This window comes from Thamnophis sirtalis, unplaced genomic scaffold (assembly GCF_051295495.1).
Source record: "Thamnophis sirtalis isolate CommonGarterSnake01/CBP01778 unplaced genomic scaffold, rThaSir2_p1.2 scaffold_15, whole genome shotgun sequence".
In the NCBI taxonomy this organism is placed as follows: Eukaryota; Metazoa; Chordata; class Lepidosauria; order Squamata; family Natricidae; genus Thamnophis; species Thamnophis sirtalis.
In genome coordinates this window covers 32,957,877-32,981,441 of record NW_028261395.1, presented here as the reverse complement: position 1 = coordinate 32,981,441, position 23,565 = coordinate 32,957,877, and the positions used below count along the sequence as shown (strand labels likewise).

The 23,565-nt window shown below is 42.6% G+C and overlaps 1 protein-coding gene across 6 annotated transcripts in view; it reads right to left on the bottom strand.

The window, feature by feature from the left end:
• DLG5 (discs large MAGUK scaffold protein 5) overlaps positions 1 to 23,565 on the bottom strand; it is a 129,414-nt gene that overhangs the window by 17,452 nt on the left and 88,397 nt on the right. For 2 of the 6 annotated variants that reach the window (XM_087701962.1, XM_087701965.1), the window contains 10 exons: positions 23,285 to 23,377; positions 19,512 to 20,537; positions 16,547 to 16,685; positions 14,854 to 14,998; positions 12,496 to 12,617; positions 10,879 to 10,971; positions 9,624 to 9,792; positions 4,310 to 4,387; positions 2,818 to 2,980; positions 2,038 to 2,171 (listed from right to left, as the gene is read on the bottom strand). In XM_087701962.1, the coding sequence (XP_087558088.1) occupies positions 2,038 to 2,171; positions 2,818 to 2,980; positions 4,310 to 4,387; positions 9,624 to 9,792; positions 10,879 to 10,971; positions 12,496 to 12,617; positions 14,854 to 14,998; positions 16,547 to 16,685; positions 19,512 to 20,537; positions 23,285 to 23,377 (2,162 nt within the window). The remainder of the gene's footprint in view (positions 1 to 2,037; positions 2,172 to 2,817; positions 2,981 to 4,309; positions 4,388 to 9,623; positions 9,793 to 10,878; positions 10,972 to 12,495; positions 12,618 to 14,853; positions 14,999 to 16,546; positions 16,686 to 19,511; positions 20,538 to 23,284; positions 23,378 to 23,565) is intronic. The other 4 variants (XM_087701964.1, XM_087701966.1, XM_087701961.1 and 1 more) reach the window with 3 other exon arrangements.

The following is a 23,565-nucleotide window of genomic DNA, read 5'->3' as shown; positions in this document are numbered from 1 at the left end:
ACGTAGTTCGAGAACGGTACAGCCTTTGGGATCTAAGATGATCCTTGAGATCTCAGCGCCAGAGGGCAGGAGAAGCAGCAATGGTTGGAAACTAACCAAGGAGAGAAGCAACCTGGAATTAAGGAGAAACTTTCTAACGATGAGGACGATTAACAAGTGGAACGGTTTGTCTTCAGAAGTTGTGGGTGCTCCACCACTGGAGGCTTTTAAGAAGAGACTGGAGTGGACACCCAACTGTCTGAAATGGTATAGGATCTCCTGCTTGAACAGGGGGTTGGAATAGAAGACCTCCAAGGTCCCTTCCAACTCTATTCTGACTGGTTGATTGGTTGCCTTTGAATTTCACATGAAACTGTAGTTTAGTCCACCATGGGTTCCTTGCAAAGAGACTAAGTAAGCCAGGTTCTTTCCATTTCAAGCCAGAAAAACCTCACTCACAAGGTGAGAATTAAACATACTTTTGCACACTTTTAATTCTTCTACTGCTCCCTGATGATGTTTGTCCATCGTATTCGATTAGGACCTTGACATCTGGGATGAATTGGATTAAAGTGAGGGAGAGTTGCGCAGAGTCAGCCTCACTCTCTTCTCCCAGATTCCATCTTACTCCAATAGCAGGACAAGAGTCGAGACAGTTGGAGATGGGCTGGGCGTAGTGGTTGACCAGGGCATCTTTCGTGGTTTGCCATGCTCTTAGCGTACCACATTGCTTGCAGAGACTGCCTTCAGGGCCGTTCTCCTATTCTGGTAGGTTTCATCTGCTCAATCTGCCGGAATCTGTCTTCACATGCTCAGGATAGGCAAGTCCCTCTCTCACCGAAGGTCAATGACCCATGGCTACTCTCAACCTGGTTTGGCCAGTTTGTTGAAGCTGTTGCCCAGGGTGTGGCTGCTGTGCATGCTACAGCTATTAGGAGTCACAGGTGAAAGCTGAGTGACACGTTTGGGGACGAACTGCCCCAAAAGCTGCCCTAAAATGAGCTGGCCTAAAAAGACACAACATGATGCCCCTACACCAGCGGTGCCAACCCTCCCTGAACACCCCATACATTGAAGCTGCTCCCTACAGCTTCAGCTGATCAGCAGATGCTACAACCTGCTATTTGAAAAACAGACATACCTTGCTTTTTCTGGGTTAGGCTCAAACGTTCCCCATTTTTTTTCTGGGGTCCAGTTCAAACATACCCTTAGAAAAGAGTGTTCCAAGGCGAGTCACTTTCTTTAACTAAAATAATGTTGGGATGGTAGAGAAAATATCAGAAGTCTACCGTGTTGTTCTTCTATCTCAAGCCTACAGTCTTGCACACTTTTTCAAGGGATTTCCCCCAACAAAACAGTCCAATTAGGGTAACCACGATCAGAAAATCTCCAATTGGTTGACTCTAGGTGACAATCTAAGGGTGTCAATCTCGATTTCATTGAAGGCCACATCAGGGTTGTGCTTGACCTCAGAGGGCCAGGGTGGGCATGGCCAGCTTGACCTTACTCATGTTTGGGGCACCTCTGACAGGAAAAATGGGCTCCTGAGCTCCGTTTTTGGCTGGGATGGCCTCCTGCAACCCTCTGACATCAGAAATGGAGCTCATTGGGGGGAGGGGGGAGAGAGGGACTGTGCATAGCCTTCCTGAGCTCCGTTTTTGTCGGCAGAGGCACCACGTCTCAATCCTTCGTTGTTTCCAGGGCAGCCCCATGGGCCAGATCTAAGCACTCTGTGGACTGGATTCGACCCACGGGCCTTGAGTTTGACACCCCTGTTCTAGAACAATGTAAGAAACGCCAGTTCATGTATTTGCAAAAACAAATTGTTGCTTGTTAAATGTAAATAAACAATTTGTTATTTTTGACTTTTGTCAGAAGCCTTACTTCGCTTCAAGCTTTAGCTTTCCTTACTTCATCATTTTGGAGGTTCTATTATAATCTGTCCAATAAATCAACTGGTGCTTCATGGTAACAGTGTCTTGGTCTCTGCTTCCAACCTACCCCTGGGAAGAAGATCTTCACATGATAGAGACCATCGTAGAGAAGGTCTAAGCTTACCTTGATCGTGAATGGTTGCCCAGCTGGAACATGTGGGGGTTGTACTGTGCCAAAATAGTTATGGTATCGCACTGCTGCCCAATGATCAGCCGGGCTTGTTGTTCCGTGGCATTCCGCAGGTTGATGCCATTAAACTGGGAGAAGATAAAAGAACCACACAAAAATTCATTCATAAATATTCCTTTTTTAAAATCATTTTTTTATTTTATTAAATTTCCATCAAATAGTGTGTTGTCTGGGTACAATTGTTCTTAGACAATCATAATCAAAATGTTTACAATAGTATTTCTCACAAAACAATACTATAATAACAACGTTTAATTTATCTACTTTAACAAATCTCCATTTTAATATTTATCCTTTTTATGTTTCCACATTTCTAACTTCTGTTTCTATTGTCTAAGCATTGGTAAAATAAATCCCATATCAAAAAAATGTTCAGTTTCTTCTTTAACCTGCATAGTAAGCGTTTGTCTATCCCGGTGATAGTCAACCTTTTTGGCACTGAGTGCCCAAACCGGAACGTGTGTGTGTGTGTGCAGGCGCCCCGGAGCGCCAGAAACCTGAAGACCAGGTGGTTTCCGGCACGCGCATGGACAATGACCAGCGCACTGGAAACCAGAAGAGAAACTGGCTGATGTGAAAAATGGTCCTCAGTCCTATTTTTTAGTGATGCTGTAATTTTGAACGGTCACTAAACAAACTGTCGTAAGTCAAGAACCCCCTGTACTGCACAGCCAACTGGAAAACAGGGTCGTCACGATCGACTCGTAGCTTTACCTCCAACAACTGATCGCCATATTCAAGGCCAGCCTGATGGGCAATGCTGCCACTGGTTACTTTCGAGACGAATATCCCGCCATTTTCCCCGCACACAATGGAGATTCCCAGGGGTTCCGCCCCCTTCTGCACTTTGACCTGACGTGGTTCTTCCATGTAGGGCCTTTGGGAGAAAAAGAGCACAGGGACACCTCTTGAGCGAGCATCGGAAGGCAGGGGAGGAATATATATATATAACTCACATCACACGGAGGGCATGCACCATGCCCACCGTCCCCCTTCGAAAGTGGAACAGTGGCCCCTTTAAAATATTGGCTCAAAATGGTGACATTCCTTTCACATGCAAGGGACGGAAGCTGGATCAGGCCGTCTTCGATGGAATAGCATCAATGTGATTGCTGCTAACAGGAAAGGCATGGAATGGCAAACTAAAATTATAAATGGAATTAGGGTGGAAAAAAGGTCATAAAGAAAACATATCTTGGCCCATATTATATATAGGTCAATAAGCATATATAATAGGTCATTTTGGAATGCATTCGGGGGAAGGAGGGGAAGGCTTACATCCATGTATAGCCATTTCTGGACCCTTTAGAGCAGTGGTCCCCAAATTTTGTGGCCCAGCTGGGTGTGGGGACAGAGGGGAACTGGGCTGGGGAATGGGACGACTTCCCACAGCCCACTTACTACGGCAAACTCGCTGTGGCCAACTCACCACAGCTAACTTGTAGCGGAATGGCTAGCTTGCCGCAAGACAAGTCACTGAAGGACAATTTAACAATTCTATTTAATTATTTGAAATAAATAAAAAATATTTTAATTTTGGCCATTTGCATTTTATTTTGTCCTTTCTTTAACAATTCTTTCTCTCCATTTCTTTGATATTAGTGTAACTCTTATCCTGCAGCTGCTTGTCCCATGTCCTGAGGCGAGCTGGCCATGGCGAATTGTCATAGGCCCACCGGGCCATGCACGGGGTGAGCTGGGATGCACGTGCATGCAGACACATCGCCTGACTGCAAGACGCGTCACACGGGCGGACACTTGTGGGCGTACCAGCCCACTGCTCACACAAGTTGAGCGGAGTGTCAGCTCTCCTCTCGTGTGGCCTGGTTCCAAATAGGCCATGGCCCAGCAGTGGGCTGTGGCCCTGGAATTGGGGACCCCAGCTTTAGAGTGTCATTTCTATAGAAATATAGAAATCCCATCGTAGTTCATGGGGATGAATCACGAGATGAAGAAGGGAAAACGCGCCGAATCGTTTCTGTTTCCACGCAAGAAAAAGGCAGGGTTAGTCGATGGAAATGAAGCTGCTGTAAAGCAAACTCCAGCCGTTAATTCACAATGGCGCCTTGCATGGTAGCGATGCAATTACCATGCAGGGTTGGGTTTTTTTCCCCCTTTTGGGAAAAAAAAGGGGGGGGGGTTCTATCCAAACATGTAAATAGCACACAAATAAACTTCTCAAGGACAACCTGTATGTCAAGCCAACCTCAAACTCCTGAGGGAACAGAACTTAGGCGTAGAAGCCACAGGAATTCTCAGAAAAGACCTATTACGGAACAAATATCTGAAAGGTGGAGAGGGATGAAGAAAGAAAGGAAGGAAAAAAAGAAAGAAAAAGGCCTTAGAGAAAGAGATAGTAGCCAAAGCTATGCTACACATTGATGGGTGGAGATAGGCCCTTTGGGTCGGTCTACATCCACGAGAGGCTGTTTTATGCAGGTAGTCCTCAACTTATGAGCACAACCGAACCCCACATTTCTGTCCTTGAGACCTTTGTGAAGTGAACTTTGCCTCATTTTATGACCTTGCTTGCCACAGTCGTTAAGCGAATCACTGAAGTTGTTCGTTAAGTAACACAGTTGTTAAGTGAACCCAGCTTCCCCATTGACTTTGCTCATCCGGAGGTTGCAAAAGGAGATCACACGATAACTATGAGCCAGTTCCCAAGCGTCTGAATTTGGGTCACGTGACTGTGGGGATGCTGCAATGGCTGTGTGAAAAATGGTCGTAAGTCACATTTTTCAATGGTGTTGTAACTTTCAACAGTCACTAAATGAACGGTGGTAAGTCAAGGACTACCTATAATATAAAACACGTCAAGCACAGGACTTAATCACCTAGGTTACAGTGTACTGTGGGGTCCTTGGTGCTCTGTGAGCTGTTTTTTTGCTGACGTTTCTTTATCCAATTAGATAACGTCATCAGTGTGAGAAGGGAGAGGGGTTTGCTCTCTCCATATGGTTTGTACTGTCAGTGTTGATGGACGCGTTCTTGATGGCGCCTTAATTAGGCTGTTGTGTTGACTGGACGGATCATGCTGATAAGGCATGATTGATTGTGCTAATTAGGCATAGCTGATCCCTGCTATGATTGATTATGCTAATCGTGCTGATTAGTTTGGTAATCAAGCAACCACCAAGGACACTCCCACCAAAACTGACAGGGCAAGCTGCTTGTATGTAAACTCAGAGCAAACCCCAGTCCCTTCTAGCACTGATGAGGTTATCTAGTTGTTGTGGCCCAGCAGGAACCGTTGGAACTGCAAATAGACTCTGATAGCGAGGGACCCTATGAGTCGGCTCTGGAAGATGTGGGGGACCCTGGACAGGGTTCAGACTCCGAGCAGGGACCAGAGAGGCTGGTTGGCCACCAGGAGGTGCCTGAGGCATGAAGCAGTGGTGAAAGCCAAAGGGAGTTTGTCCCTGACGTCAGGCCCTGGAGCAGTGGTGAAGATGTCAGGCCCTTGAGCAGTGGGGAGGTGCAGAGGGAATTGGTCCCAGAAGCCTGGCAGAGATGGGTGGATAAGGCAGGCAGCAATTACGGAGACAAAGGAGATAATTGGGCCCAGGTGGTTGTGGTGAGGCTCCTCCCAAGAGAGTATATAAGAAGAGACTTTGGGAGGAGGCTTTTTGCAGGACTCAATTATTATACTAAAACTGGAGAAGCTCTGGTGTGTATTTCTTATCTGTGGAAGTCTGGGTTGCTGCCAAAGTCTTGTCGGTGTGTTAATTTACTGTTAATAATTTACTGTTAATTTACTGTGAATAAATTGTCTAGCAGTAATCTTGTGTCGGCGTGTCTCACCGTACGGAGAGGGGTCAGAACACTAGTTGGGTCATGAAATGTCTGCAAGGAAACAACCAAGCTCAGAGTTCCACCCTCAGCTACAAATATTCTCTTCTACAGAGTAATGTAGACTCTTTAACTAAGCATAGAAAATTATGGACAGATCTACCTTCTTTGTGCCTTCCACGCCAAGACCCAAGCATCCCTTAGTTTAGCAGTCGCCATGGCTAGGTAGCCCAGCAGGGGTGGGAGAAGGGAGCCGGCCAGCTGATCACACAGCCCAGTTTCTAACGGGCCACAGCCCAGTAGTGGGCCATGGATCCCTGCTCTGCTATTTATAAGAGCTAAGTAACACACCATAGGCCTCTGTACCCTCCTTAACAATCCATTGCTAAGAAGGGAGGACGCCAAATTCACAATTATCTACTCACTCCTTGCTTGGTTTCTTGGCCAAATTGCAGGAAAAGCCACAAAATCATGGCGCTAACTAGGACAGCAATACTTTTGTTGATAATCCAGGGCAGGCTAAGGTACAGGAGATCATGTGACACAGATAAAACAAGGACTCTGGAAATGGCATGAAGTAGAAGGAAGAAACAATCAATAGGCTGGACAACTAGAATTGAGAGCAGTGGTGAATTTCAAAATTTTTCCCTATCGGTTCTGTGGGCGTGGCTTTGTGGGGGAGGATCATGTGACTAGGTGGGCATGGCCAACTTTTTTTTTAGCATTTTTAAACTGCTAAATAATTTTTTTAAAGTTCCCACGATAATGCTGATTGTCAGAACCTTTTTTTTACTTTTGGAAAGCCTTTTTTTAACCAATTCACCCGAACCACTAGTAAAAAAAGGCTAAAAAAATAAATGAAAAAAGATTCTGATCATCTGCTGTGACAATGAGCTGTGCCACGCGATCGTAGGAACCTTTTTCTTTTTCTTACTTTTTAAAGCATTTTTTTTACTATCAGTTCAAGTGAACCGGCTTGAACCAGTAGCATTTTACCTCTGGTTGTGAGTAAACTCAGTTATTATCTACTAGTCTCATGTTTGGGGGGCATGTTTGAGGTCATGGAATAGGTTCCAGAATCACTAGAGAACGGTTCTTTGCATTGATCAACATTGACAATTGGAGGCTTATTTGGCTCAATATTATAGGCTCTACAATTGGACGATGTGGGAATTTTCCAATCTGGTGGATTTTCCTGATGGGTGGGTGCTGAAAATCACAGCGTTCTGGACTAACAGGAAACAAGTAGTCCTTGATTTATGACCGCAGTTCAGCCCCAAATATTTGTAGCTTAAAAGGAGAAATTTGTTAAATGAGTTTCACCTCATGTTACGACCTTTTTTGCCGCAGTCGTTAAGCAAACTACGGATTCTGTGTGTTCAGATTTGGAAAGGAAGGCTTCCAGAAAAGTTGTTGATGAAGAAAGAGATCATGAACCTTTGAGTTGCCCATAAAGAATTCACTCAATTGATGAGAATAGAGCTGGAAGGGCCCTTGCAGGTCTTCTAGTCCCAAGGGTTGGACTAGAAGACAAATGGCTGTCTTATCTGTTCCTAAACACCTTCAGTGATGGAGCATCCACAATGTCTGGTGGCAAACTGTTCCACTGATTAATGGTTCTGACTGTTAGAAGGTTTCTCCTTAGTTCTAGGTTGGGTTGATTAGTCTCCATTCATTGTTTCTTGACCTGCCACCTGATGCAGATACTTGTCCTCGAAATGGTCTCAAAGCAAAGTAGCAATTTGCCCAAAAAGCACGGCTTGCCTTTAGTTTTTAATTTTTTAAAATATAGTTTTAATTTTAATGTTAATTAATTTTACTACTTTACTTTGATTTAATTTAAAATTTAATTTAATTTAATTAATTTAATAATTAAATTAAATTAAAATTAATTTTAATAATGTTAATTTTAATTATTTTAATAAATTTTAATTAATTATTTTAATAAATTTTAATTTTAATTATTTTAATAAATTTTAATTTTAATTATTTTAATAAATTTTAATTTTAATTATTTTAATAAATTTTAATTCTAATTTTAATTTTAATACATTTTAATTTTAATTTTAAATTTTAATTTAAAAATGGGAATATTGAGTAAATACATGAATAAATTTTGGGAGCAGTATGTTCTAGGAACGATGAACTCCTTAGTGGATGAACTATTTGGGGCAGGGGAGATATTTCCGTATTTGTGTTACATTCTGCCCGAATTTTGGCTTAGTAAAGGTAAAGGTTTCCCTCACACATATTTGCTAGTTATTCCCAACTCTAGTGGGCAGTGTTCATCTCCGTTTCAAAGCTGAAGTTCCAGCGCTGTCCGAAGATGTCTCTGTGGTCATGTGGCCGTCATGACTCCATGCCAAAGGTGCATGGAACACTGTTACCTCCCCACCAAAGCTGGTTCCTATTTCTCTACCTGAAGTTTTACATGCTTTCGAACTCTCAGGTTAGCAAAAGCTGGGACAAGTAACAGGAGCTCACTCCGTTATGCAGCACTAGAGATTCAAACTGCCGAAATGCTGAGCTTTCTGATCGACACGCTCAGCTTCTTAGCCACTGAGCCACCGCATCTCTTTGTATGTATGTATATAGGTTATGTATGATGTAGCTTATGTAGGATGCAAAATCGAGAAATAATAAATACACAGTGTTCCATATAATTTATAAAAACATTCCTAACTCTGTAGATTAATTTCTTAATAACTCCGGTTTGGATGTCCCTTGTCTCTAAGGTATATAATTAAATTAAGCCCTTTTGTCAATTAGGGGATTGAGGCTGGGAAAATATGCTGCCTTGCCTCCCACTCAGAAAATTGAGAGTTCAATCCTAGGCAGAGACAGATGTTTCTCTATCAGGGCGCAAAGAAAAAATATCTGCTTGAACTCCACACAGGCATTGGGAAGGGCAATCGGCCAGCAAATGCTCAGCTCCATTCAGTCGCCATTCTGATAAAAGGGATTACAAGAATCGTAAAAAAGAAAACACACACACACACACACCTCAAGATATGTGAAGGTGACTAGAGCTCGCTGAACCTGCTGGTGTCAGGCCTGCAGCCATCTTTTCCTTTGGATCTTTGGCCTGCCACACTTTCTATTATTCTACTACACATTTTCTATTGTGGGAAAATGGGAAGGGTAATTGTACGGAGTTAGATGCTAGGTAGCCATAACAGAATTCTTTCTAGAAAGCCAAGGCCATTCATGGTCTTTGCACCTCTACACCTGACCAGAACTGGATGGGTGGAACTGCCAGCATGACAATGGAAGATTGGACCATGTGATGGACTTGTGGGTGTGAGGGAAAGGTCTTGAACTTTCAACTGGGTGGTGAAAACTGGGAAGCTTTCAGATTCGGGTTTTCCCAGATGTGTCAACATGGCTCTCTTAATAAATTGGAATTTTGAGCAATATTTTGCCTTGAACTCTGATTTACTTTTGGGTGCTATTTGGAACCTTTAAGCTGGCTTTTAAAGTTAAACCAGATTGGAATGGGTTAGTATTGGTTGTATGAGATGCCACCCAGGAATGGATGGGAAGGTGGAAAATATAAGATAACATTGGGAAGCAGAAATAAACTTTCCCAAAGAAGGCAATGGAGGACCATTTCCACACTGTTGTCAAAATATCTGCAAGGATTTGAGGTCACCAGAAATGGAGCTTGACTATGCGAAGTTCTTTCCCTCTTGAGACAAAGCATTGGCACAAACTCAACTATGACTTACTTGTCTTTTCGACGTTGCCCCATTGAGACCGGACTCACTGAAATCCTGGGCAAGGTGGAAAGAGAATTTTGCGATTGGCTACTGGCAAAAGAGGAGGTCTCCAAGTTAAGGGGCGACTGGGGAGGAGTTACCAAGCTGGGACTGCTACATTCGGAATGAGATAAGGAACCTGTATAAATGACAGATGGAAGATCCACGTTGATTAGGTGCAAACTTACATTTCATGAACATAGACAGTAGTTCCCATATTCCTACCGGGTTACCTCCGAGCGTTTTGGATTGGATTTCCACCATAAGTATCTCAATCTCTCTCCCTCTTTCTCTCCTCCCCTCTCTCCCTCCTCTCCATACTCTTCCTGATATATGGTGCTGAAATGTCAGAAATGAGTTTGCAACCATGATATATGATGGGTAGAAGGAATGTTCTGATGGAGGCTTCCCAAGAGCATGAAGCAATTCCTTGTCCCGACAAAAAACCCACTTATTAATTTACTGTGATTTCTGCTCATTCACATCCAGTAAAGTCTTTCAAGGGAGGATTTACAATCATAGACCTTATCTGTCTTGGAGAGCTGAAAGGCTGATATCTGCAAAACATGGCAAGGAACCAATTAAGCGAACTAATTATCTTCTGCAAACTCCACTCCCCTTTCACTGCTCTTTTATTTCTTTTGGAAGGGACCATTCATTGTCCACCTGTGGCCTTACTCCCAAGTTGACCCCTGTTCTTTAGCTTGACCCTTCATCTGGGAACTCTGCGCAAGTGCACACTGGGAACAAGCTGTTTGTCTACCTCACTGATGTCTGACTCTGAAGGCAGCTGATAGATGGCATACGGCTTTGGCCCCTCTCTGCCTCTGACACAGAACCCTCATCAGAGCTTTCCCCAGACTCCAGGACTGGCCCCATGTTCCTCCCCAACCCCCTCACTGTCCGAATCTGCTGCCAGCTCTGCTGGCGGGCCACAACAAGGAAACTGTCCTTCCATAATATGTAAAGAGGGGACAGGTACCATCAACATTTTTTTGAGATGACTTTCCATATTATTTAATAGCTGAAAGAAACTAAGACACAAACGTATGATGGAATGAGTAGATTTGCGTGGGGATTTCATACAATCCTAGTGAACAGCCATGATATGGGATGAAAGGAAAATAGACTGTAAGATGTAGAACTGTGTGTCTGCTTGTTCTTACGGTAACATTCTTCATTTAAAAGAAAAGATGGAAAAGAAGAAAGCATGAAAATTACTTACCTCTGTCAGAACCAATGATGGATCTTGGGTACCTTGGTGTCAAAGGTATTTTTATTCGTTCTGTTCTATACTGTAAGTTGCTGGAGGAACCTACTTGGAAATGGAAAATGAAGGGGAAATAAAAGAAACATATTCCTTTAAGTGCCAAGAAACCAGTTAGGTTGGTAATAAGACTCTTTGAAGAAAGTTTTACTTGGTAAAAATTCTCATTTGAGAATAAGCCATGGTGTGCAGTGGTCAGAGTGCAGTACTGCAGGCTGCTACTTCTGCTGCCTGCAATTTGGCAATTCGAATCTCACCAGGCTCAAGGTTGACTCAGCCTTCCATCCTTCTGAGGTGGGTGAAATGAGTAGCCAGACTGTTGGGGGCAAGAGGCTGACTCTGTAAACCTCTTAGAGCGGGCTTTAAAGCACTGTGAAGAGGTATATAAATGCTATTGCTATTTGAATTTGGCCAAATTTGAGTTTATGAAGATAGCTCCACTGATTTAAACATACAGCTACTTCAATCAAATGCAGGATCGGAGAGCATCTTTAAAAAAAAATGGATTTAGGAGTAGAAGGCAACCTCTCCCCATCTCTCAAAAGCCCCTTTCTCCAAAAAATGCTCATCTTGTAATCAACTTTAAGTGACCTTTGCTGCATGGTCAAGAGCAGAAGTGGTAAACTGCCGATTTGCACCGGGAGTGGCGGCGGAGCAGGGCTCTGCCCACCCACCCAGACGTCATCAAGGACGTTCTGTGCATGCACTCCCACTACCGAACCAGAAGTGAAGAAAATAGGATGTCATTACTGGGTCAAGAGTGAACCAAATATTATATTTTGTCCTTATGGATGGACTCCAAGGTAGGCTGGAAGCCTCTTATATTCAACTCTTCCATCCCTTTTTAAAGTTTCTCATCCAGAAATCTTCCTGTTTTGCAATTAAAATAAAATCTTTGTTCCTACATGTTGTGTATGTGTAGCAAAGCAGAAAACCTACCTGGGTAGGTTTTATGCTTAGCTACACACAGACATCAATTCTGCTTATCAACTATGCATAAAAACACAGGTTAATAACTGTACATTGATGCCAGTGTATTATGAAAAAGATATAATGCTAATCAGTCTATAGGTACAATGCCAATCAACCCAAAATAAATCAGATATGATGCCAATCAATCAATCAAATCAATGCATAACATTTGTGGGTCATATTGAGGTTTATGTAAGAGGGACATGGTGGCCTAGTGGTGAAGATGCTCACCTCCCACTTGGAAGGTTGAGAGTTCAATCCTAGGTAGCGGCAGATATTTCTCTCCTATGGTGCGAAGAAAAGAATATCTGCTGTGAACTTCACATAGGCACTAGAAAGGGCATCCAGCTAGTAAACTCTCAGCTCCATTCAGTCACCCCAAATTAAGGGATTATAGGTTTATAAAAAGGAAGTTTTATTGAGGTTTGTGAGACGATAGAAGGTGGAAGAGTGGTGGCCTCACCACCCCCAAAAAGACCCTCTCCAGAACATTTCAAGAGCTCTCCTGTCCCCAACAATGTCCCTCTTCCAAGGAAGCCCATATCTACGATGCACTGAGACTACAGAAACAGAGCAGACCATTTCTTCTTTCAGACATCTTACCCAGTCTTGCACTAGAAGGCAGTGAATTTGAACCGTGGGATGATCTTGAGCGTGTATTTTCAGAGCACTCACTGGTGTGCTTGTGACTCAGATCCAAACTGAGATGTCCTTGGTGTTGAGTACTGAAATACAGAAAGTTGGATTTTTGCTCACATGCACCCAAGAGCAACATCATAAATGGGGGGCATAAATGGAATAAGACCTATCTCTGTCCCATAAATACGACATGAAATGTATTTTAAAAACGGTAGAATGGAGGGATTCATCAGTCCATCTCTCTATCTCTCTCTCTCTCTCTCTCTCTCTCTCTCTCTCTCTCTCCCCCCCCCCCCTCTCTCTCTCACACACACACAGGGAGGAGTAGAGCAATGCAGATGGCAGAATTTCCAGTTCTTCCATCCATAATCACCCATCGTTAAGTTCTAACCTTCCACTGTTATTCGTATTTTAATACATATTTAGTAGTACAGTCATTCAAAATCTATTTTCTGATTGGGAAACTTTCAAGTGCCTTGTGGAATGACTGGCCATTACTCTGTGGAGTAGCATTGGCCAGCTTGTGGCTGGACTTAATTGAGACAGTTCTGGGTTTTGAGTGAAGGGAACTGCTGGGGAATATTAATAAACCCACTAACCCACCATTACATGTGTGTGGGTGAGTGAATGGGACAGCACACTTGATGCCCCTTTGAAGGCATCTCTGAATTTTTGGGCTGACCATAATTGGAAGGAGAATGCTACGATTGGGGGAGGAGCCAATGTCGCAATGATACGGACGTGCGGTCTCGATGCCCTGAGACCGCTGCCGATACTTTTGCCACTGGGTGGTCCAATCATACCTAAACCATCCCGTAGAGACGGTGAACAAGAAGAATACGTCTTGCTGATCTCAGGGACACCGCAAAGTCCCTGATCGATCCAAGAGAAGTTCTTCAAGCTGGCGACAAAAAGTCCAGCCCCAGGCTGATGAAGTTGGGACAGATACAGAACGGAAGGGAGCAGAAAGAGAAAGTGTGTCCATCTGTTTTGGAAAAGACTGCCCAAAATTTTTTTTAAACTTAAATGAAATCTGAAAGCAGAAGAAAACAAGTGGCGAAATTAACCTATATTGGATTCCTTTGGATAGTGTGTTTCTTTTTCTTTGTAATTCTACTTTGTGGATTGAAGTGCTCAAAACTTTTTTTTTCTTTTTAAAGAGAACAGATCAGTTTTTCTTCTATTTTTTATTTTTATTTTTTAATCTATGGATTAAAGTCTTCTTCTTTATTTCAACAAGGACTTTTATTTCTTGCTATTAATTCCATTTAAGAACTTGGTTTCTTTTAAGTTTGAAATAACATTAGAGAGTGGGAAGCAATACTGTCACTTGGAGGCTGGAGGCTTCAGTTTTTTTGAAACAATGCACTTTCCCTTTTCCTTTTGATCTCACTGACTTTGTATCTCGAGGCTCTGCAACTTGTTTATAGAAAGTGATAAGAAGCAAGGGCACGAATTGTTTTTACAGGTGCACTTTGAGAGTCTTACTGGCAGTGGGAGAGAAAAAGAAACAGAACCTTCTTTTTTGAAGATCATAAATGAACTTGCGTTTAAGCTAATTTAATATAAGAAGCCTTGAAAGCCAGAGTGGCAGTATCTACCAGCTTGCCAAAATGGTACAATATTCAAAAGAAACATTAACTTTGCAAAACATTTTGGCCGGAATTCAAAATTTATTAGAAATAACAGAGAGAATTGAGAAGATGGAAAAATTAGAGTTTATAACAGCAAAAAATGATGGGGTCAGAGTCTCAAAAATTGAAGGGGAAAATGATTATAAAGACAAGACAACTGATTACTTTACCAGTGGAGTGAACGTGGTTGAAAGTGGGAAAAGGGGAGTATGGGAAAGGGAATTAGATCAATAGGAACTACCCCAGATTTCAAGGCATGGAAGAAGAAAAAGAGGAAAAACAATGGATTCAAGGAGAGAAAACTTCTCAGAAGCATGATTGACAACCAAAGATAAGCTGATTAAAATAGCAGATGGAGGGCATCGAGATTACTTAAGTGATGCTACAAGCAACAAGGTGTGGAGAGAAGTCCACAAAAATTTTATTAAGGAAATAAATAGAAGATCAATTCCACAAATGACAAAAGAAATAAGACTGTATTATTACTGGAAGGGTACAGGCTGATATATGAAAGTTGATAATAAAAAATTAGTTAATTTTAGTAATTAGTGATTAGTAATTTAGTAATCTCAAGAGTGCTATGTTAAATACATAATTGATAAGGATAATAAGGTACATACAAAAAAAAGAGAGAATGCTACGATTGAGGGGATTATACTTCAGTTCAAGATTCTTCTTCTCTAAATACCTGGGATGCAGGTGTTGGTGGCAATATTGATTGGTTGTCGATGAGCAATTGCTGGTGGCAATTCGATGACTCCAGGCTGTGTAAATAGGATTTCTCATCACGGCAGTCACAGCAGAGCATGGCGCAATGTTTCTTGGCATGGTACCTATACAACAAAGGGAAGTTAGAAGAATAACCTCTGCAGTATTGTAGCTCAGCCATACTAGATAATGGATCACGGCAGAAAAGCTGCCCCAAAGATACAGGTATCTCCTAACTTCCAGGTGCAACTTAAGGTGTTGGGGATCCCCTTGAGAGCACTTCATGGCATAGGGCCAGCTTATTTGAGGGACTGTCTCACCCCACTGATTTGCCCCACTCGTGCTGGCAGAGGAGGCATGCTGTCGGTCCCGTCAGCCCAATTATAACAGGGCCTTCTGTGCTGTGGCTCCTGCCCTCTGGAACATCTTATCACACACACACCCCACCCCCAATGTGAGGTTGGCCCCAACCCTCCTATCTTTTCTTAAGGGCCTAAAGATGTGGGTCTGCCAGTCAGTTTAGAGCCCCAATTAGCAAAATGGAGGGGGTTGATTAACAATAATTGTCCCTTCCTCCTCCTCACTCCCCATGTGTCTTTGATTTTAAGAACTGATTTTAACTTTTTATGTTTTAGCTTTTATGTAACAGTCAGCTGTCCAGCGTTACCCAACTGTAAGATGGCAGCCAATATTTTTTTAAATAAAATAATAAAATAAATACAAATACATAAAAATAATAAAATAAAATAATAGAATAGAATAAAATAAAATAAAGACCCAAATTTCCATTGGTAAGCAAGGCAGCCGTTAACTGAATCCCCCCCGCCAATTTCACCACCTTTCTAGCCAAAGTTGTTAAGGAGAATTACTAAAATTGTTAATAGAATAGAATAAACAGAGTTGGAAGGGACCTTGGAGGTTTTCTAGTCTAACCTACTGCTTAGGCAGGAAACCCTACACCACTTCAGACAAATGGTTATCCACTCTCTTCTTAAAAACTTCAAGTGTTGGAGCATTCACAACTTCTGGAGGCAAGTTGTTCCACTGGCTAATTGTTCTATCAGAAAAATTCTAAGTTCTAAGTTGCTTCTCTCCTTGATTAGTTTCCACCCATTGCTTCTTGTCCTGCCCTCCAGTATATTGGAGAATAGTTTGACTCCCTCTTCTTTGTGGCAGCCCTTGAGATATTGGAACACTGCTATCATATCTTCCCTAGTCCTTCTTTTCATTAAACTAGACGTACCCAGTTCCTGCAACAGTTCATTGTATGTTTTAGCCTCCAGTCCCCTAATCATCTTGGTTGCGCTTCTTTGCACTCTTTCTACAGTCTCAACATCTTTTTTACATCGTGGTGACCAAAACTGGATGCTCGGTTGTTAATCGAATATGGCTTCCCGATGGACTTTGCTTGTCGTAAGGCCACCAAAGGGGATCCCCTGACCCCGGGACTCTGCAACCATCATAAACGCATCCAAATTTTGATCAGATGACCGTGGGGATACTGCAACCATCGTAAGGGTGAAAAATAGTCATAAGTCACTTTTTAAAAGTGCCAAACGGTTCCTACACGAACAAGTTGTAAGCCAAGAAGTATCCATAGTTGGGCAGAGGTCCTACAACAAAATAAAGTCTCAAATGAACAGACTCGTCACGTGCCAATCGCGGGTACTAACCTCCGGACAAGCTTCCGGTGTATAAAGAGGCCGACACGAAACCATCGCTATGCCGACTGGCCCGTTTGGGTGAATAGGTTGGCCATTCTTGTACCTCTGGAGGCAGGAGCTCTTCACTCGCTGGAATGTATTTCTGTACCTGGGGAGGGAAATCCAAAGCATCTTTCTATACTGATGGGCAATATTTTCAACAGAAGCCTGTACCCGTTATGAGACCTCAATTTATAAAGGGGTGTTGCATTTCAGAGTGGATTTGATTTAAATCAAGTCGATTTTAAATCCTGATTTAAATCAGTTTTAAAAAGGTTTGATTTAAGTCAACTCCATTTAAATCATAATTTTTCAAGAGCAACTGTCATCTCTGTCCCATAGCGGCTCCTCCTCTGACCCGCTGTTGACTCACCGACCGTCCCATTCACTTTAATGGGACGGCTGGTGATGCGGCAGTGACACAATAAGGTGAAGGACATGGCAGGCAGCAGGTGAGTGGATGCCCGCTAATAGATGCTGCCATGATGGATCTGAAATGACAGGTGCTCTTTAATATTATATTTATAAGCTGCTTAGAAGGTTTCACTTTCATTTTTACTGCTTGCCCTTCCTTCTCACATTTAAGAGCCTGGTGGTACAGATGCATTTCTCTTCAAACCATCATACAGTTTGTGGTGTACAAAGATTTGCAAAACAAATGGTTCCTGCACACTTTGTTTTATGATTTATGTCATGGTTACTGTGAAATTGTGTGAAGGTATCAATGAAATGCATGTTCTCTCAGCTTGCAGAGCTTGGATTCATTGAATTAGTTTACAAAAAATGTAAATATTGCAAATATACAGCCTCATGCTACGTAACTAAGTTCCATTTCATGCTGAATAAACTAAATTATTAATCCATCTTAAATAGAAAACTATCTTTAGATAGATTTTTTACTCCAAAGTATTAAAATAAATTTGCTTGGGCCTATGCGATTTAGATCCGGATTCCAAATAAATTGTATTCCCAGGAAATTTAAACAGAGCTGACTTATAACTAAGTTTTTGCTTTAATTTGGGTCTCAAGCATCAAGCTGCAGAGTTGAATGATTGATCATCTCACAAGAAACTTTAAATGTGACTGGAAATGCCATTTACGGGTGATCCTAGACTTACAAAAGTTCATTTAATGACTGTTCGAAGTTACGACGGCACTGGGGAAAAAGTGGCTTATGACTGTTTTTAACACTTATGACCGTTGCAGCATTCCCATGGTCAGGGGTTCAAAATTCAGAAGCTTGGCAACTGACTCATATTTATGTCGGTTGCAGTGTCCCGAGGTCATGTGTTTTTGCGACTTTCTGGCAAACAATGTCAATAGGGAAACCAGATTGACTTAAAAGCCGTGCTACCAATTTATCAAAGGCAGTGATTCGCTTAACAACCGTTGGTTGTTAAGTATTGTTTGTTAAGAAAGGTTGTTAAAATGGGGCAAAATTCATTGAACAACAGTCGCACTTAGAAACAGACATTTTGGGATCAATGGCGATTGTAAGTCGAGGACTCCCTGTTCAGAGTAACACCTGCAAACAACTGACAATAATGTCAAGCACAACTGGTTTTTTCCCCTGAGATTAAGATTCCTTTAATCATTCAATTTTTATTATGGTCAAGACCAGCAAATGGTACCAATTCTATGATCCTACTCAAAAAGCAGAAAGGCTTACCGTATTTTTCAGACTATAAGACGCACTGGAGTATAAGACGCACCATGATTTTGAAGAGGTAATTTTTTTTTTTAAAAAAGGGGGTTTGCACTCTGCAGGCCTCTCAAACCCTCTGCATGCCTCTTTTTTGCAAAAAAAAAAAGGGGGGGGATGCAGAGGCTTTGGGAGGCATAGAGCTCTCCTGGGAGGTGGGGGGGGAAATGCCCCTTTTTTGCTTATTTTGCCCTTCGCAGCCTCCAGGAGCACTTTGCAAGCCTCCCAAACCCTCTGCACGTCCATTTTTTGCAAAGGGGTTTTGGTAGGCCAAAAATGCTGTATTCAGTATATAAGACGCACCCAGATTTTCACCCTCTTTTTGGAGGGAAACGGGTGTGTCTTATACTCTGAAAAATACAGTAGTATAAATGAGCTGAAAAAAGAAGTACTCCTCTGTGGCCAACTCATCACAGCCAATGTGCTGCAGGACAACTCACCATGGGCAACTCACTGCAGGACATTGTGAGACAATTCAACAATTCAATTTAATTACTTAAAATAATTTTTAAAAATATTTTAATTTTTGTCTTTCATTATGCCCAGGGGTGGGATGCTGGCGGTTTAAGAACCGGTTCGGTGAGTGTGTACTTTGCGCCCGTGCATAGTGCTGAACTTGGAGTATTTAGAAGCTCAGCTGCTTACCTTCCAAGTCAACAACGGTAAGTAAAACAGCTAGAGGAGGGGATTTAGTTGTGTGGCGCGATTGAGATGAGCAAGAAAGCAGGAAATAAAGGACAGGATACAGCAGGGGCAGGCCCAGCTGATCATCGAAGAGAACCGGTTTGTTCCCTGCTGATCGTCAGATCAGTTTGCTTGAATCGGTCTGAACCGGTAGAATCCCACCCCTGATTATGCCCCTCCTTTGGCATCTTTAATTTAACAATTCTATTCCGCCAGTCCTTCAATATTGATGCAACTCTTGTTCCACGGATCGCTGTCCCGCGGAGAGTTGGCTATGGCAAGTTAGCCGCGGTGAGTTGGTCGCAGCGAGTTGTACTAGACGCCTTGAACAAGAAGTTAACCAGTGTACGATGCAATACACTTTGATGTCAGAAAAGATCATTGAAACCAGGGCTGTCAAACTCGTGGCCTGCGGGCTGGATGCGTCACATGCTGGCCATGCCCGGTTTAGCGCTGTGACGACACGAATTTGACACCCCTGATTTTAAATCCTCAAATCACTGGGGAAAGGATTGGCCAGGATCCTTTTTTTCAAGATCCCATATCTACCTGCTGAGATGGATTAGGAATGGGCACGGGGGTTAGTTTATGCCTGAAGGCGGGAGCAGATTTGGGCCTTGGTCTTTTGATTTCAGGCTCTTCCACTCTTTGAAAGCCAATGTCCTCTTCGCAGGATTTTCTGGAGGGCAAATGTCCAGGGTCTACCCCCTCTTCCCTGTAGTAATGTCCTGAGGGTCTCCCTCGCCCCTTGAGAAGGCAAGAGTCTGGCTTCAGTTCGATGGAGAGCGGGGGCTGGACTGCAGCTGGACTAGGAGGGGGTGAGCCCATTGTCACGGTAGACTCCGAGGCAGAACTGGCTTGCTGTTTGTGTTTAAATTTAATAGAATCACTTCTGGTCGGAGGTGTTGGAGGAGTGGAGATGGCTTCTGGTTTTGAAGTTTGGGCCGACAGTCCCAACATCGGATTGGGAGACAGATAATCCATTTTGGGAGGGGTCAGAGGTCTTTTGAAAGTGTCTGGGTCAAAGATGGATTTTCTTTGTTTGGGCTTTTTGTACACTGAGAATTTTTCTGTTTCTGCTGGAGCTACGTTGACCATAACTTTGGGCCATGTGCCACCACTGTGCTTCCCGCCTGGCCCTTTGTCTAAGGCACTCTCCAGAACAATGCAGTCTGCAACTGTGGGATCAAAGGAAAGCCTTTGGTTGTCCAAGTTCACTATCCCATAACTCGGGTCTCCATAGCCGTCTGGACCAAAGGATTCAAGGCTGTGTTCCGAATTACTGTGGCACTCGTGGGCCGTGTTCCGGTGGGAGTCACTATGTAAAACGCTACTGGAGAACGGTTTCAGACTGCAATACAAACCGTTCTCTTGATCGCTCTGATCCTTCTTGACATCCATGATGTCCGGGTTGAAAATATCGGTTTGGGTTGAACTGTTGTGCTTTAAGTTTCTTTTATTTTGAACTTGTACTTCGGATGCGTGAACCCGGCCGTTGGAGATCTTCTCCGAATCCTTAAGATTTTCAAATATGTTCTGCCCACTCCAAGAGGAACTTGAGCTCTGAGGATAAACCTAGTTGGAGAAGAAGCAACATGAGTATGAATGAGTACAACATCAGTAGTGGCCAAAATTCCCAAAATTTTGGGGAAAAGTGTATTTTTTAAAACTAGCTAATAACACCACTTATTTATTTTTTTGGAGTAGTATCATAACATTATATATCAATGGAAAGATAATTTAATCAAGAATGTAATGCAATAACTTTTATGAAGGATTTGCTATTAGAATAGCAGTTATAAAAAAGAAAAGTGAAATGAGATATACAAGAATTATCACCATAGAAATAGCAATTAGACTTATATACCGCTTCACAATGCTTTACAGACCTCTGTAAGCAGTTTACTTGCCCCCAACAATCTGGCTCCTCATTTTACCCAACTAGGAAGGTGGAAGGCCGAGTCAACCTTGAGAATGGTGCGATTCGATCTGCCAAACAGCTGGCAGCCAGTGATCAGCAGAAGTAGCCTGCAGTACTGCATTCTAACCACTGCATCACCACAGCAGTGGTTAGAGTGCAGTACTGTGCACGAGATATACAAAAATTATCACCATGTCAAGTTAATTCTTAGTTGGGTAACCTTTAGCATGAATTATGGCCTTACAACGTCTTCCCATGGAGTGAACCAAGTCTCTTAGTTCTGCAGCTGTGATAATGTGAAACAAGATTGAATGATTGCTTCTATTAACTGGGTTTCATTGCTGGGTCGCTTCTGACTAACAAGTTTCTTTAGTCGGCTCCATAGATTTTCAATTGGGTTAAGGTCTGGGCTATTCCCAGGCCATTCCAGCAGTGGAATATGATTATCTTGAAACTCAAAAAAAAGGTGGTGTTATTAGCCATCAAACCTCAAAAATACACTTTCCCCAAAAGGTTTCCACAATTTTGGCCACTACTGTATATGCATGTCTGCTGGTTCTTTAAGTAATGCTGAATAATATTCTACAGTTTGTAAAATATTTTGGACTAGATTTGAAAATATGAGAATGAATGATATATTATCCCCCACAGCAAAGAGAAGCAGAGATGGTTAAACCGACTCTTTTATCCAAATAAGACATTATATTTGATTTTGTCTTTATTTTGAAATTGCTTCCAGATTTTGTGTTTGCAAGGGCGGCGGGGAATGAAACTTTGATTCTGTTTTTTGTAAACTAGACAGGCTCATTGTTATAGAAATGGCTTGTATGTACTGTTGTGTAAAGGCAAAAGTTGTGGTTGTAATGTTGTTACCTTCTACTGTGCTAAAGAAAGTCAGAAGTCAATGCCTTTTTCTTTTTTTTTCTTCCATTACACTCTGTCCCTTCTTTTTCTCTCCCTTTCTTTTTACTTTTCCAGGATTTTTTTCTTTGCATTTTACATTTTGTTAAACTAATACAAAGTTAAATCATGGGATGGAACACCGTCAGCAGGAAATTAGCAAGGCACTGCTACATAATTTATAGACATGGTTGTGTGATAAAGCAGCACCAAACTTACATATTGATCTACCAAGCTGTGGGTATGTTGTACTAAAATACATTAATATTTTGTACCTTTATATTGTTACAAGAAAAGCTGAATTCTAACAATCATATAAAATACACTGGAAATCATTGGAATTTATTCTGTCATTTGTATTATTTTTTATTAATTATGGGATGGGGAAAAACCCCACTAACAGAGTTTCCTTACCCTAAGCCCATGAAGGCAAACCTTTGGCATGCGTGCCACAGGTAGCACAAAGAGCCATATCTGTCAGCACATGAGCCAGCAGCTCCAGCACACATGTGCGTGCTGGCCAGCTGATTTTCGGCCTTTCGGAGGGCCGAGGGAAGCCGTTTTTGCCCTCCCCAGGCTTTAGGAAAGCCTCAGGAGCCCGGGGAGGGTGAAAAACAGGCCCAACGGGCCAACTGCAAGTTTGGAAATGAAAACAGCCTTCCCTGGAAGCCAGAAACGGATCATTTCCGAACTTTCCTGGAGCCTGGGGAGGGTGAAAGCTGCCTCCTCCGGCCCCCTGGAGGAAATACGAAGCTCAGCTTGGAGATGAGTAGTGTGGTGCAGGTGCGTGTACGTGTGTGTGCATGCATGTGCATGTGTGTGTATGGGGGGGGCACTTTGCATTATGGGTGCCGGCCCACCAATGCGCTATTGTGCACGCGTCCTCACTTTTTTGCCCAACAACAAAAAGGTTAGCCATCACTGCCTTCTAGAAGTGTTGGATTAAAACTTGTAAAATCCCAGAGAGTATATCCATTTAAAATAAGCACAGAGAAGTGGAATTCACTACTCTAAGATCAAAGAACGGCCAAAATTTTGATGGCTTTAGAGTAAGGGTGTCAAACTCAAGGCCCAGGGCTCAGATCCGGCCCGTAGAGTGCTTAGATCTGGCCCAGCGAAGGACTGGCCCACAGTGCCTCTGCCAGGGAAAATGGAGCCTGGGCTCTCCCAGCATCTACTTTCGCTGGCAGAGGGTTGCAGGAGGGTTTCTGTTGGTGAATGCAGTTAATTCCCAATGTGTAAATCAAGAGTGGGTTTTCTTTGCAGGGAATCTGTTTCTTGCTTCTGCGAAGAACAGTAGGAATCATTTTTCAATCTTCATTCTTCAATCAATCTTCTGGTATGTCATTATCATGTTCCGAGGAAGAAATGGGGATGGTGTATGGTGGAATGTAAGAAGAAGACCAGTACAAAGGTGGTTGGTACAATGATTGGAACCCTCTCCTATTAAATAAATATTATTCACCGACAAAAAACTATGCACTCTTTATTCCTCGCTCACCTTCATCAATGAAAGCGTAAGGGACTCCCTGCAGTTCCGCAGAAGAGCTTCACATTCGGTCAGTGATTTATTATCTAGTGCAATGCCGTTTATCTGCAGGAAAAGGAAGAGTATCAAGCATGCAATTGTCAAGCAAACACTAGGATATTCACTGTATTCAATATTGGTCTTCCAGGTTCACTTTCCACACCCAGAAGATTTTTTTGTCTATTCCTTTATTACCGCTTGGATAGGTAATTCTGCTTTGGGGAACCTCGGGAACCATACACACAACATCAGCA